Source organism: Vigna angularis, chromosome 6 (genome assembly GCF_016808095.1).
Source record: "Vigna angularis cultivar LongXiaoDou No.4 chromosome 6, ASM1680809v1, whole genome shotgun sequence".
Lineage (NCBI taxonomy): Eukaryota > Viridiplantae > Streptophyta > Magnoliopsida > Fabales > Fabaceae > Vigna > Vigna angularis.
In genome coordinates this window covers 23,260,306-23,275,458 of record NC_068975.1, presented here as the reverse complement: position 1 = coordinate 23,275,458, position 15,153 = coordinate 23,260,306, and the positions used below count along the sequence as shown (strand labels likewise).

Genomic DNA, 15,153 nt, shown 5'->3' with positions numbered 1-15,153 from the left:
ACCTATTACCCGTTATTTGCGAGTAATAAATATTCGCAAATAATAACTATCCATTGTGGGTTTTATCCACGAGTATTCGCATATTAAATAGTATAATACTCGCATCCAACCCGTTTAAAAATGAATATTAAAATACCTATTACTCGTTGATAATAAATATTCATAAATAATAACTATCCATGAGTTTATCCGCATACATAGATTTATTTGCCATCCCTTATGAGTAACGTAGGGAGAACAACCCTTTTAAATCAGGTGCAAAACGGTACACAGCCAGTTAAGAAACAGAAAAGATAAAATTGTGGCCGTACTAAAATCATATTAAAAATTGATACTTTATTTTTTCTGAACAGAAAAAAAAAATGATAGAAAAACCTAGGACACGTGGCCTTTTGTGATAGTAAGAGACTGTGACTGCTGAATCTATTCGGTAGATGGCAAACATGCAAGATATTCCGACATGAGATATTATTCTGTGTTTTTCTGTAACCATTTTTACTCCTATGTAATCTTTAATTGAATTAAACAATGAAAATATATTAAAATATCTTATTTTTGCCCTGTAAAACATAGGAAACTATTTTTTTTTATGTTTTTATTATGGCTAATATTAATTTGAATTTATCAATTGGGACAAATAAAATGAAATGGATGTAATTTAAATCTTAAATAAACATCTTCTTGGATTGACAGACATTTTATTCAATTCAGGATCCTGATTTCCCCTTGAACCCAAATTCAGTTTCGGTTTTAGTTTCAGCCATGATTTCTCGGTCCACCACCCTCTTTCTTTCTCTCCTCCTGTATCTCTTTTTCTTCGCCTTCTTCTCGCAATCTGAATCTAAATCTCAACCTCCAAAAGTCTCCTTAGAATTGTACTATGAAAGCTTGTGCCCATACAGCGCCAACTTCATCGTCAATCACCTTCCCAAAATCTTCACTACTGACCTCGTCCCCATCGTTAACCTCAAATTCGTTCCTTGGGGCAATGCAAAACTTCGATCCAACCACACCTTCAACTGCCAGGTACCCTTTTTTACCCAATTTTACCTTTTATTAATTTTTTGTATTTATTTATTTATTCTTTAATTTTCATTGCAGCATGGACCAAATGAGTGCTTGCTGAATACAGTTGAAGCCTGTGCAATTGATATTTGGCCTGAACTGGTAACAATTTTCTTGCAGCTTTCCTTTTTTATTTTTTCCAAGTCTATCCAATTAGTGCTTTAATGGGGGTAGCAGCACTGTGATAATTAGGGTCGGTTGAAAAAGAAAAGGAGTAATCTTGTTGTGTTGGTTCACTGTAACAGTGATTTGCTTTGCATGTGTATCCGTTGTTGTGATTGTTTATTTATGTAACTCGAGCTTCTTCTCCGTTTGTTTTTTTCACAGGGCAAGCATTTTCAGTTCATCTACTGTGTTGAGGATTTTGTGCATCAGCGAAGGGTCAACGAGTGGGAATCTTGCTATGAGACACTGCATCTGGATCCCGAACCTATTAAGCAGTGTTATATTAGTGAACATGGAAAACAGGTTGGTGTTTTTCTGTGATTTAGTTCTTGTTCCTGTGCTACCTTCTTGTCACTGAGAGTGTTATTGGGTGTGAGTCTAACATGGGGAGGTTTATCCTAATATGGCGTTAATGTTTTTAAACAACCTTTTTCTTCTCTTATTGTTTTCGAGGAACATGAAAATTTTACTAACATTAGTAAGTGAAACTATCTTGTGGAAAGTTGGGAATTAGAGAATTTGAACAGTTATAGAGATGCAGCTAATAAGGTTACCATCTTTATATGCAGCTGGAGCTACAATATGCAGCTGAAACAGATGCTTTGCAGCCTCCTCACAAGTATGTTCCATGGGTAGTTGTGGATGGAGAGCCACTCTATGAGGTCTGTTTTTGCAGTTTTATATTGGATGAAACACGTATTATTCTCAGTTTCTGAACTTTTTCACTTAGATATACATATACTCTAATTAGCAAACAATTTATGGCAGTGAAATTTGTGCTTTACATGTATGTAAGTTTGTGTAATATAATCAATGAAATTATGAATGTACAGGAAATTCAACAGTGCTTGCAAAATTTTGTGGTTGCAGGATTATGAGAACTTCTTAAGCTATATCTGTAAGGCTTATAAAGGTACTGATACACCCAAAAGTTGCAACAAAGTATCATACATTACAGAAGTGAAAGCAAAGAATGAGCATTCAGTTTGCGACAAGGAAAGAGAAGAGCCAACATGGCGAAAAGTGAGTTCAACCATGTCTTCATGGTAGCACAAGATGAACCTTGGTGATACAATTTAGATGTGACAATGCTGAATGTAAAAACAGTTTATTCGTGTTATGTTCTGTTGACTGGCACCTCAGAAAGTGCAAATTAGACTTTCCAAACAAAACCATGTTCTCCCTAAGAGTTTTTTTCTAACACAATTACTCTTTTCTAACTAATAAAACTGGATAATAAAGGAAAGAGAGAGAAAAGAGAAACACTCTTTTCATCAATACTAAGATCAGACACAGTTAATTATATATAACCTATATAAAATGTTAAATGGAATTCCGCATATAAACTTCTAAGTGTAATATGAAATCGTTTAAGAATAATGGACATCATACATTATTTAAGAGTTTAAGAGTTTTTTTTTACAAATAAAGTCTCACATTCATAAAATAAGACATGAACATGAGTTTATATACACATAATATATCTTCATTGGTAAAAGAAAATCTGTAAGGACTTAACCTAGAGGAAATTCTCCATAATTATTTAGTATAATACAATTAGATGTATTCTTATATTCTTCTTTAGATTATTATATGATTTAAAGTTTAGTTTTAAAAATTTTGATTTTAAATCATGAAAAAGTTTTTTTATTTTGTTACCAATATCTATATTTAATAAAAAAATTAGTTATCTATAAACCATGTTTAAATTTAGATATCGAAAAAGAGTCGGTAAAAATATATGCAGATCATCTTCTAAAATTATCTTCAGAATTTATTATTTGAGATTCCACATCATTTATTATATATGAAGTGTTATATAATATAGTGTTTAGTTTCGTTGTATATTTTTTTAAACAAATTGATGTAAAGCAATGTGAATACATATTCATAAGTAGGTTTTCTTGTATTCATATTTTGAATACAATCTACATGAGAATCCGTTTTCCTCAGATCCATGCATCAAAGGAATCGCCCTCAATTCTAACTTCTTTCATAGAAATTGATTCCCATCTCTCATTGGTTAGCGTAGACTTTTTTTTTTCTAAAATTATTTTTCCTCGTCTAATTCTTATTTTATACATTAAAATAAAAGATGTAAATATAATTATCACATATATGCTTATTCTTTAGACTTTTTCAAACCATGAAGGAAATACAAGATTAATAAAAGAGGAAAAAACATATAATTTTTATACTAGTTTGATTCAACTTAAATTTACATCTAATTTTCTTTCAAGGAACTTACACTTGAAAATTTTCTACTATGATCATAGAGTCCAAAAATTTACAAGTACACCTTAATAATTCTAGATCATAGGATATCAATAACCAATATGCTAGATGCAATGTCTCATGGACTAAATTTTAAAAAATGATATTATATTGAATCAAAATTTAAAATATATGCACTAAATTAAATACAAAACATTATCATATAACATAAAGACTGATACATGATATTTGTATGGACATGTGACATATAAGTTTATCACGTGTCACTGACATTGTCATGTGACATAAACATTTTCATGTTACACAACATTGACATGATGCAATTATATGACACAATGTAAGACCTATAGAAAAATAAAAATAATTTTTATATGTTGTGGTTTTGAATAATTAATTATGGTGTGAAAAATGTATAGTGAAAGTTGTTAGACCCAAATTAATTGTAATAAGATGTGTTATTTCATTTTGTTGCATAATTAATAAAAATTTATTGTTATATGATAATAATATGATGTTAAAATATTGAATATATGATTTTAATATTTTATTTTAATCTATTGTATAGCTAGGGTATATATATCAATATTTTGTCAAGTTAGAATATACATCTAGTATATGAGTTTTCTATAGTAAAAATACTCATTATTTTGAGTAATGAAAATATACCATATTAATTTTCTCTCTTCCATAATGAGACTTTATCTTCTTTTTCCCACACACTCATGATTCATTTCTTTTCACCTAGCAACTTTGAAATGTTGACTCCACTCAAAACTTCTACCCAATGAAACCAAATAGGACAAACTTACAAAAGTAGAAATGATGGTGTGGTAATCATTAAGCATAGACTAAGGGGGAGTGGTTTCTTTGTGGTAGGAACCATCAAACACTAAGGTAGGCTGCTGATTTTCAAGGTTAAATACATGGTTTCTTACCTTAATAAAACAAAAGAACACAAACTAAAACTTAGGAGAGATTGTTGTTGGAAGTAAGCAAATGAGGAAGCTTGAAATTTAAAGCACCAAGAGTTGGAAAATCTTCATTGGAAAAGAGGTAGGGGAGCTAATCCTTTCTTGTTATGATCATGAATACGAGTATGAATATGTTAAATTTTGGTAATGGTAGTTATCTATTGACTTGTGTAAATTTGGTTTTCATGATTATAATTTCTTATTTTCGAGTTACTGTGGTGAAAAATTTCTATTAATTATTTTCACCGTTGGATTTAGCTAAAATTTTAATATGTGAATTCTAAGACCTATTACTACACTTTGACCGTTCGGATTTGAAAATAGTAGTCTGTAGTTGGAGAAATAAATCCTGCATGTTTGAGTAAATTAATTACCCCTGCAGTTCTGTTACTGAGTTGTCTCGGTAAAATATAGATTCTGACCTATTTAACCGTTAGATCAACCTCAAACTTTGATTTATGATTCTTAGGACATATTACTACAATTTTACCGATCGGATTTGTAATTGAAGGTCTATGTTTAGAGAAAGAAATTTCGAAAGTTTGAAACAATCGGATGAATAATGTAATTCTGTTCTTAAGTTATCATGGTAAAAATTTCATATATATTTAATTTACCGTTAGATTGAGCCCAGACTTTAGTACGTAGTTCATAAGACATATTAAGTGATCTTGACCGTTCAGATTTGGAATTCGATGTCTGTGATTATAGGAATTCATTCCGCATTTTGAATTTAACCGTGAACCACTTAAATTTCTGTCTCTGAGTTACCTCGGTAAAACCTCCATATCTACTTAGTTAGCCGTTGGATTACCCTGAAATTTTAATATGTTGTTTCTAAAAGATAGTGTCATACTTTGACTGTTCAGATTTTAAATCGGAGATACAGATTTATAGATATTAGTTTCGTATCTTCTCAGGGATCTTAATATTGCTTAATTTATGTTTTTGGATCATTTATACAAAAATTATGATTTCCGCCTCATTAACCGTTGGATTGGACTGAAAATTTTACCGTATGAGTTAAACATGTTGGTTATTAGTTTGATTGGTTCAGATTTGTAATTAATGATATGAGTGAAGAATAATCTCTTCACGAAATAGTAAATTTATTTGTATTGGGTAAAAACTTGGATAACTATATTCTTAAATTGTATGTGTAGTTGTATTTTGGAGATTGGAGAATGAATAATATAATATATTCTATATTATAAAATTTAATTATATTGAACATTCTGAGTTGTAATAATTATTTGAGTTAAATCATGAATTGTAAATAAGTTGATAGTAAATTTGGATGGGTAGTATAGGCATTATTGCCAAAATTGTAAATTTGAATTTTTATTTATTTTCCTACGACTTTGGTAAGTCGAGAGGGGAAAGGTTTGAAGCCGGACACTACTTTGGTAAGTAGGTGGGAAAATGAGAGGTGAATTTAATATAAATCGTACTACTTTGGTAAGTAGGCTGAATATTACCTTGTTGTGCTACTTTGGTAAGTAGACAATATCACCTTATTGTGCTACTTTGTTAAGTAGACAATATCATCTCATTGTATTACTTTGGTAAGTAGACAATATTACCATGTTGTGCTACTTTGGTAAGTAGACGATATCACCTTATTGTGCTACTTTGGTAAGTAGACAATATCACCTCCTTGTACTACTTTGGTAAGTAGATAATAAAAATCACCTTGTTAGATTACTTTGGTAAGTAATCAGTATATCATGGTTATACTACTTTGGTAAGTAGACAGAAGGATTGTTGACTGCTGTGCTTTGGTAAGTAGGCAGATTAATAATATGTTGTATTAACTCTAGTAAATCGACTGATGATTTTGACTGGAGAAATATTATAAAGTATCAGTGTAATAGCTGTTTTTTTTTAGTATGTTTGAGATGCATGTATTGGACTGATTGCCACACTTGTGATGTTAGTAAGATTGTGGATGATGTATATTTCTTGAATCAGTTAGCTCACCCTATTGTTTGTGTTTGTGTATGTGAATGCAATGATCGTATAATGTGTGATATTATACGGGAGCAGAAACTAGATGAGAGATCTGTGGGGAAAAAAAAAGAGACATGGGGAATTTCTAAATAAATATGTTTTGAAATTTCAAACTGTGTGGAATTTTAAATTTCAGAAGTTTATGAACTGTGTGAAATTTTATTTTAGAAGACTTGTGTTGTAAGAAAACACTTAATATTTTGTTGGTGTTGAAAATTGTTAAAGAAAAGTTATATATGTATTTTTGTGGAAAATAAATTGTAACGCTTAAATCGGGGTGTTACACACAACATTAATATAATACATGACAATATTTTATGAAAAAGAAAACTAAATAAAAATAAAAAATTGAAAATATCTGACATGTGATGTATAGACATACGTTAATATCAATTTAAAGAAAAAAAATATCATTAGATAATTTTTAAAACTAAAAAACTTAACTAAATCCAATAAAAATAAAAAATATAATTAATTTTTTCAAAGTAGAAACAAAAATTGGATTTTAGCTTTTTTTTAAAGAGAGTTGCATGGAGAAGTGATTATATTGTGATGGGAATCAATTATCCTACTTTTTTTTCTTTCCCATATTTGTTAATTTTTTTTATAATAGTAATAATAATAATAATATAAAAACAAGATTTATTTAACTTTATTTCTATTTATTTTAAATAAAATTTACGATTAAAAGTAAAATGATAATTATTCTATTTTATCCATTAAAACATTGTTTAATTAATCTACCAAACATATTATAACATTCTTAACTTTTATAAACCTTCATCTAAATTCTTTCATTTTCTTACAATTTTTTTAATCCAATCAATCTAACTTTCACTTCTTTTTCCTCTCAAATTTAAAAAAGAAAAAAAATTGAAACGATTTTTTCTTTTTCGTTTTTATCGGAATACCGTGACTAATATTAATTTGATTGATCAACTGGGACAAATAAGATTAAATGAATATGATGTAGCTGTTAAATGAACATCTTGTTTGTATTCACAAACACTCTATTCAAATTGGGATCATGGTTCCCATTGAATCCAAATTCAGTTTCAGCCATGGTTTCTCCTTCCACCGCCCTCTTTCTTTCTCTGCTCCTGTACGTTTCTTTCTTCGCCTTCTTCTCCCAATCTGAATCAAAATCTCACCTTCCCAAAGTCTCCTTAGAATTGTACTATGAAAGTTTGTGCCCAGACAGCGTCGACTTTATCGTCAATCACCTTACCAAAATCTTCTCCACTGACCTCATCCCCATCGTTGACCTCAAATTCGTTCCTTGGGGCAATGCGAAACTTCAACCCAACCACACCTTCATCTGCCAGGTACCCTTTTCACCCAATTTTACCTTTTATTAATTTTTTTATATTTATTTATTTTTATTTTATTTTTCATTGCAGCATGGACCAAATGAGTGCTTCCTGAATACCGTTGAAGCCTGTGCAATTGATATTTGGCCTGAACTGGTAACAATTTTCTTGCCCCTTTCCTTTTTTATTTTCTCAATTAGTGCTTTAATTGGGGATAGCAAAACTCTGATAATTAGGGTCGGTTGAAAAAGAAAAGGAGTAATCTTGTTGTGTTGGTTCACTGTAACAGTGATTTGCTTTGCACGTGTATCTGTGTTGTGATTGTTTCTTTATGTAACTCGAGCTTCTTCTCCATTTTTTTTTTCACAGGGCAAGCATTTTCAGTTCATCTACTGTGTTGAGGATTTGGTGAATCAGCAAAGGGCCAACGATTGGAAATCTTGCTATGAGACACTGCATCTGGATCCCGAACCTATTAAGCAGTGTTATAATAGTAAACATGGAAAACAGGTTGGTGTTTTTCTGTGATTTAGTTCTTGTTCTTGGGCTACCTTCTTGTCACTGAGATAGTGTTATTACGTGTGAGTTTAATATGGGGAGGTTTATCCAAATAGGACTTTAATTTCTTGTCTTATATTGTTTTCGAGGAGCGTGAAAATTTTACTAACATTAGTAAGTGAAACTATGTTGTGGAAACTTGATAATTAGAAAACTTGAACAGTTATATAGATGCAGCTAATGTTACAATCTTTATATGCAGCTGGAGCTACGATATGCAGCTGAAACAGATGCTTTGAAGCCTCCTCACAAGTATGTTCCATGGGTAGTTGTGGATGGAGAGCCACTTTTTGAGGTCTGTTTTGCGGTTTTATATAGGATGAAACACGTATTATTCTAAGTTTCTGAACTTTTTCCTATATACTCTAATTAGCAAATAATTTATAACAATGAAATTTGTGCTTTACATGTATAATATAATCAATGAAATTATGAATGTACAGGAAATTCAATAGTGCTTGCAAAATTTTGTGGTTGCAGGATTATGAAAACTTCTTAAGCTATATCTGTAAGGCTTATTATAAGGGCACTGATACACCCAAAAGTTGCAGCAAAGTATCATATATTACAGAAGTGAAAGCAGAGAACGAGCATTCAGATTGCGACAAGGGAAGAGAAGAGCCAACATGGCGAAAAGTGAGTTCAATCTTGTCTTCATGGTTGCACAAGATGAACCTTGGTGATCCAATTTAGATGTGACAATGCTGAATGTAAAAGAAGTTTGTTCGTGTTATGTGAATTAGACTTACAGTATTCCAAACAAAATCATGTTCTCAAGAGTCTTTTTATAAAAAACACAAAAAGAAAATAAGAGGACAGAAGAAAAAAACACTCTTTTCTTGAATAGTAAGATTAAAAACACTGAATTACTTAAGAAAATAAGAGAAAGAGAGAAAAAAAGACACGCCTTTTCTAAATAATAAAGGAGAGAAAAGAGAAACACTCTTTTCAACATTAGTAAGATCGAACACAATAATATATAACCTATATAAAATGTTAAAAAGAATTTTATAAATAGACTTCTAAGTAATATGAAATCGTTTAAGAATAATGGACATTATACATTGTATAAGAGTTTACCATGGTGGGCATTCTAATGAGATATACTTAATGCGAACATTAGACACATGTACTCATTATATGCATTTTCGTATTATTAGACATAATTATAAATATTAGTTGATAATTATTTAGTCTAATACGACTATATGTACGCTTATGTTCTTCTTTACATTATATGATTTAAAGTTTATTTTTACAATTTTTCATTTTGGTTAAATCATGAAAGAGTCTTTTTGTTGTCAATATTTTTTTAAAATAAAAAATTAGTTAACTATGAACCATGTTTAAATTTAGATCTTGGAAAGGACTTGTTAAAAGTATATGTAAATCATTTTATAAAATTATCTTCACAATTTTATTATTTGAGATTCAACAATATTTATAATAATAAAGTATTTAGTTTTTTCCCTTGTATATTTCATGATTAGTTATAATCATGACACTTTGATTGTTATTATAATAATTTAATATGTTTTTCTTTTTATTTGTATTGCTATTTTTATTTGTATTGTTATTTCATTTTTTTATTTATTGAATTTGTATTAGGATTATAAATACGTTTATTTTATTTGTTTTTGTTTTCTATTTTTTGATTTATGAGTTTTGAGAGTTTTTTTGCATATATTTTTATTAGGAAATGTAGCTTTTGTTTGGATTGAATTGCAAAACTATTAATTAGATTAAAATTTAGTCATTTGGTAGATAATGAAGACGAAATATGATAAACACAAGTTAGAATTAAAGAACAATTTGAAATTAAATGAAATTAATTACGATAATTTAAAAGCTCGAAAAATTAATTTTAAATAAAAGATCTAATTCTTAGGAGTGTTTTAGACCTTTCAAACTCCTAAATCACTCCTAATAATAATAAATAGTCATATAAAATGTAAACAAAACTAACACAATTGAATTTTGAAACCTTATATTCCTTAAAAAGTCACCAAATCTCCTCTATATTGTTGTGTACTCCAAATTGTTCAATTATTCTAACTTTGAATTGTATTGATTAATAATTAACATAAAAAAATTATTAAATAAAGTTTTTATCACAAATGAGAAAATCTCATTATAGTAAATTCTCTACACGTCCATAACCTTTTTTCTTTAATTTCATCTTGAATATTTCTTTCTCTACTGGTATTTCTTCTTTTTTTCTTTAACACTCACTTGCATTTAATCACCTTTTGATGTTTAGGTAGATCCACTTGTGAGAAAATATAATTTTTTATAAAGATTCAATAATTATAATTCATTAAATAACAAAAAAAATGTTTAACACTATAAAAAAAATTGATATTCAGTGGAGGTTATAAAAATCCTCCACAAATTAACATTATTTAATATGGTTACAATGAGTTGTATGATGACTAATAATTGTGACAATTTTAATTCTTTTTTGAAGAGGTTTAAGACCTCCACAAATCCTGATAAACTTCAGGTTCCAACCTTTTTTCTTATGCTTAAATCTTTCCAAATTTCTCCCGATTTTTCTAAATTTTCCAAACCTAAGCGTGAGATGTTTCAAATTTTTCTTAATTTCATTTCAGGTTATGATTCATCAAACTTGCTTTGCATTATGAGTTCAACAAACGTTTGTGTTCGTCATCGCTCGTCGGCCAAGGTTCAGCAAGTATGGTCGTGACCAAGGTTCAACAAACCAATGTGTTTGTTGGCTTGGGTTCAGCAAACCAATGCGCAAACCCAACCTAGGTTCAGGCTACCATATTTTAGTGCATTTTGTGACATGAAGATTACTATTTATTTTGCCCATTCGATGTTGTTGTATTACATATGACATAGGTAATTGAGAAAGACCTTGGAAAAACTCATATGACATAGGTAATTAAGGACATTAGATGCACTATCCAACAACAATCTTTCATACTCTTTTTTTAAAGAATATAATTTAAAGTCAAAATTCAAATAACATATATAACTCATCTTACCATATTATTACATTATATAATTATATATTTTAAAAATAGTATACTTTTAGTTATTTTCTGCACATAACATATATATAACTATTCTTATTTTTTACATCAAAATATAAGTAAAAACTATATTGAAATAAAACTTAAAATAAAAGACTAAAAATGGCAAGGAAAAGGTATTTAAATGATTATTTTTTTTATTAAACTAAAGAAACGTGTTAAAAATTTAGTCTATAATATCATACAACTAATAATAATAATAATAATATTGACTAGAGGATATAATCATAATATTTACTTTTATTTATAATTTAATTAGTTAAATATCATCTATTGACTCTTTTTCCCCATTAATGAGCATCATTTTATTCAATGTGGAGGAACAATGTAAAGTGTCATTTGCTCTCTCTCAAATACAAGTTATTTAAAAAAACTTATCAGTACAAATAAAAGCAGTGATGCATAGTTTTTTTTATTCAAGCTAAACGATAGTGTGTGTGCTTCCTTATTTTTTTTTATGCTTTTTAAAATATATTCATATTTTTACAAATATTTTTTTTTCTGAACTTTTTGTAGTATAGCATTTAAATAATATATTTATTCACTGAGTATGCTAGTAAGAATTTTCGCCAACGTAATTATACATCATCATAATTAAAAATGTCTCCATTTAATAATAATAAAATATACGTGTCGAGTTTTTTAAAATATTTTTAGTTTAATGTATATTGGATAAATAAAGAAAGTTAAGTTATAAAATGTTCACGTCAAGTCATTATACCTATATATATCTTCTTGTTTTTCATATCGTTGTGCATCTTTAATTGTAATAATTTGATACTAATTTAGTATCATATAAATATATTGAAGCCTACAATCAACAAGGTCGATATGTCCGAGTGGTTAAGGAGACAGACTCGAAATCTGTTGGGCTTTGCCTGCGCAGGTTCGAATCCTGCTGTCGACGTTTTTATCTTTAATAGTTCCAATTTTAGTACATGCAAAATATTAAAAAATATCCAAATCCATTATAATTTGGGAGTGCAAGAAAAAAAATTGGAGGTGAGGAAGAAAGTTCCTATAGTTTTCGATAATTAGGTTTTTGGTCGACCCAGCAACCAAGTAGATTAATGGGCTTTTTTAAGTTTAGAATATAAAAAACTTTATAAACCTCAACTGTTCTCCAAATCAGACATTAGAAAATTGTTCCTGGGTCGAAGTTATAGAATCCCACCCTTTATGTTTTCACTCCTAAGTTCATTTCAAAGTGGCAAATAATATTTGTATTTCCTTTTTCTCTCTCTTTCATTCTATTTGTATTTCATTTGAATTATACTTACTTTTATCATTCTATTTTTTCTTTTCATTTTCAGGATAATAAAAAAATGATATTGTTAAAAAATACCTATGAAATAATAAAAAAGATTTACAAGACAAAACTTAGAATGTTAAAATATTCTAAAAATACAAGAAACAATACTACTAATAGAATGTATATATTGATATATTTAATAAGAATTAATTAGACTTAATTAATAATTTGGTTTTTATATTTATTTTTATGATTTTCTCTATATTTTTTTACTCAATTGAGTTTTTTATTAAATAAAGTTAATTTGATATTTTCATTAAATTGATATTAACAATGTTTGAAAATATCACATGTTAAAACTTTGATTTTTTTTCATATTTTGACACGTGATACTTCTAAAGTATAAATAATTTAAATTTTGACATGTGGTATTATTAAACTTTCTAAGGTCAATTTAATAAAAAAAACTAAATTGACTCTTAGAACTAAATTAAGTAAATTGATTAAAAAAGATATAAAAACAATTATATACCTAAATATAAATGTATCAGTCATGTTTTCTTAGTACCAAAACATACTGTCCACACTCCTTGACACCAGGTCCTACAAATCTCTTAACATACAATGTAACGATAGGAGAAACTCCTCAACAAGCCCCTTGAGAACAATACTAGAAGCAACAAACTTACGATAACCAAACAAATGAAATCACTAACTAAAAGCGATAAACAAAAACAATAACAAACAACCTCAGCACTAGAAGGTCTTACAAACTTATCGACACAACACATCCTACAAACCCTAAAATTGAAGCTCTCAACAACTTATGTATGGATAAGAGAAACTCCTCAACCAACCCATGAGAACATAATATTAGAAGCAACCCATAGTAATGACAGATTAAGAAGTAATTAACATGTTAAACACCACATCTTAATGACAAAAATCATATTAAGCACAATTAGACCTATCACCCCTATAAATATAGGTAGTTTGGAAAGAGGTAAGTGATTCTTATTTATTTGGCATTGACATACGCAATTATAAATCTAATTTGAATGTATGAATGTCTTTTATATATATTGACTATGACTTGAAAGAACCAAAAACACAATAAAAAAAACATTACCAAAAAAATTTATAAGACTGAAAAGATCAATAAACAAAAAGAAACTTTGATATTACTAACTCTATTTGTCTTTGTAAAAACAATCGAGACCAAGTTACTAAGTAAATCTACCCAATTGTTTTTATCATTTATAACCAATTAACTTTATCTTAATAAGAATACCTCTCAAAAATAAGTATGATACCCATAAAATATGCAAAACCAAGATTGCAACAAGTGAGTGAGGAAGTTTGGAAAGAAAAGGATAATAATTGATGATCGTCCACAATTTTAAAAATCATGAAAGGATTAGAATGCAAAGGCAAGAAGAAGAGACAAGTCCAATGTAGCAGTGTAGGACCCCTAAAAATTTTGCAGAAGAAAGACCAATCTCTATCCATGTTGGTACACTATTAATTGTCAACAAGTTAATGCTCCTATCTGTGATCAAAGTATGGAAGTTAAATATATGGCTCTTATTGCTGCATATTAGGAACACTATACCCCACCTTATGTTCATTTTCTGTCACTACAAAAACCGAGTAACATTGCGCTGTCACCTCCTTATTGGATACACAATTAAACCCTTCTATTGTCTTTTTTACATTCTTATACTCAATAAATTTATATGTTTTAAATTTCTTGTAGCAACCTTAATCTAAATGTTTTTCTGCTCCTAATAATAATAATTCAGTTATAAGACCACATTTACACAGTTAACATATATATTATTTCCTCATATTATATAAGTAAAAGATTATATAAATTTAAACACAAGTCATTTATATGTAAACCCTGTCATGATGAAAATTTCAAGATTTATATTTCTAATTTATAAATGAAGTAATAGGATTTCACAGCAACTATCAATTACTTTTTATAATACATACATACACATGTACGTATATATATATATATATATATATATATATATATATATATATATATATATATATATATATATATATATATATAATAAATTAATTTAGGTTATATTCTAATAGAAAACTTCTAGCTTATATTTTTACTTTCAATTTATAACTTCAATAATGGTCCTTTTGAAATGGTCTTTGTCTGGGACCATCTCAAGAAGCATGTGCCTTAAGAACAAGGAAAAAACAAACCCTAAATCTAATGAAATCCCAACCAACACAAAATTCTTCATCTCCCCATCTCTCTCATAAATGAAGCATATTTTGTTTTCTTTTTCTTTTTCAAATGCAAAGAAATAAAAAAAAATCAGAACCTATGTGAGATTTTCCTCCTGGTGAACCTTATGATATTGATTTCACTGACCTATGTATTATAGCATAATAAATAAATAATATACTTTATCACCTAATGGATGTTTTGAGGGTAAAATTGGAATGAGATATATATATATATATATATATAAAGAGAATGAAGAAAAGGTGAAGAG

The 15,153-nt window shown here is 28.5% G+C and overlaps 2 protein-coding genes and 1 non-coding gene across 3 annotated transcripts; all 3 read left to right on the top strand.

Annotated features, from left to right (window-relative positions):
* The first annotated feature begins 674 nt into the window (after positions 1 to 674).
* LOC108342267 (gamma-interferon-responsive lysosomal thiol protein) lies at positions 675 to 2,417 on the top strand. Its single transcript, XM_017580018.2, has 5 exons — positions 675 to 1,026; positions 1,102 to 1,167; positions 1,393 to 1,533; positions 1,800 to 1,892; positions 2,101 to 2,417. Exons 1-5 carry the CDS (start codon positions 763 to 765, stop codon positions 2,278 to 2,280), a joined length of 744 nt encoding a protein of 247 aa, XP_017435507.1. The 5' UTR covers positions 675 to 762; the 3' UTR covers positions 2,281 to 2,417.
* Positions 2,418 to 7,396: 4,979 nt separating this feature from the next.
* On the top strand, positions 7,397 to 9,079 carry LOC108342208 (gamma-interferon-responsive lysosomal thiol protein). The gene is made up of 5 exons (XM_017579933.2): positions 7,397 to 7,771; positions 7,847 to 7,912; positions 8,126 to 8,266; positions 8,517 to 8,609; positions 8,795 to 9,079. Exons 1-5 carry the CDS (start codon positions 7,427 to 7,429, stop codon positions 9,005 to 9,007), a joined length of 858 nt encoding a protein of 285 aa, XP_017435422.2. The 5' UTR covers positions 7,397 to 7,426; the 3' UTR covers positions 9,008 to 9,079.
* Positions 9,080 to 12,198: 3,119 nt separating this feature from the next.
* TRNAS-CGA (transfer RNA serine (anticodon CGA)) lies at positions 12,199 to 12,280 on the top strand. Its single transcript has one exon. It is a non-coding gene; the product is annotated as a tRNA-Ser (tRNA).
* The last annotated feature ends 2,873 nt before the right edge of the window (positions 12,281 to 15,153 follow it).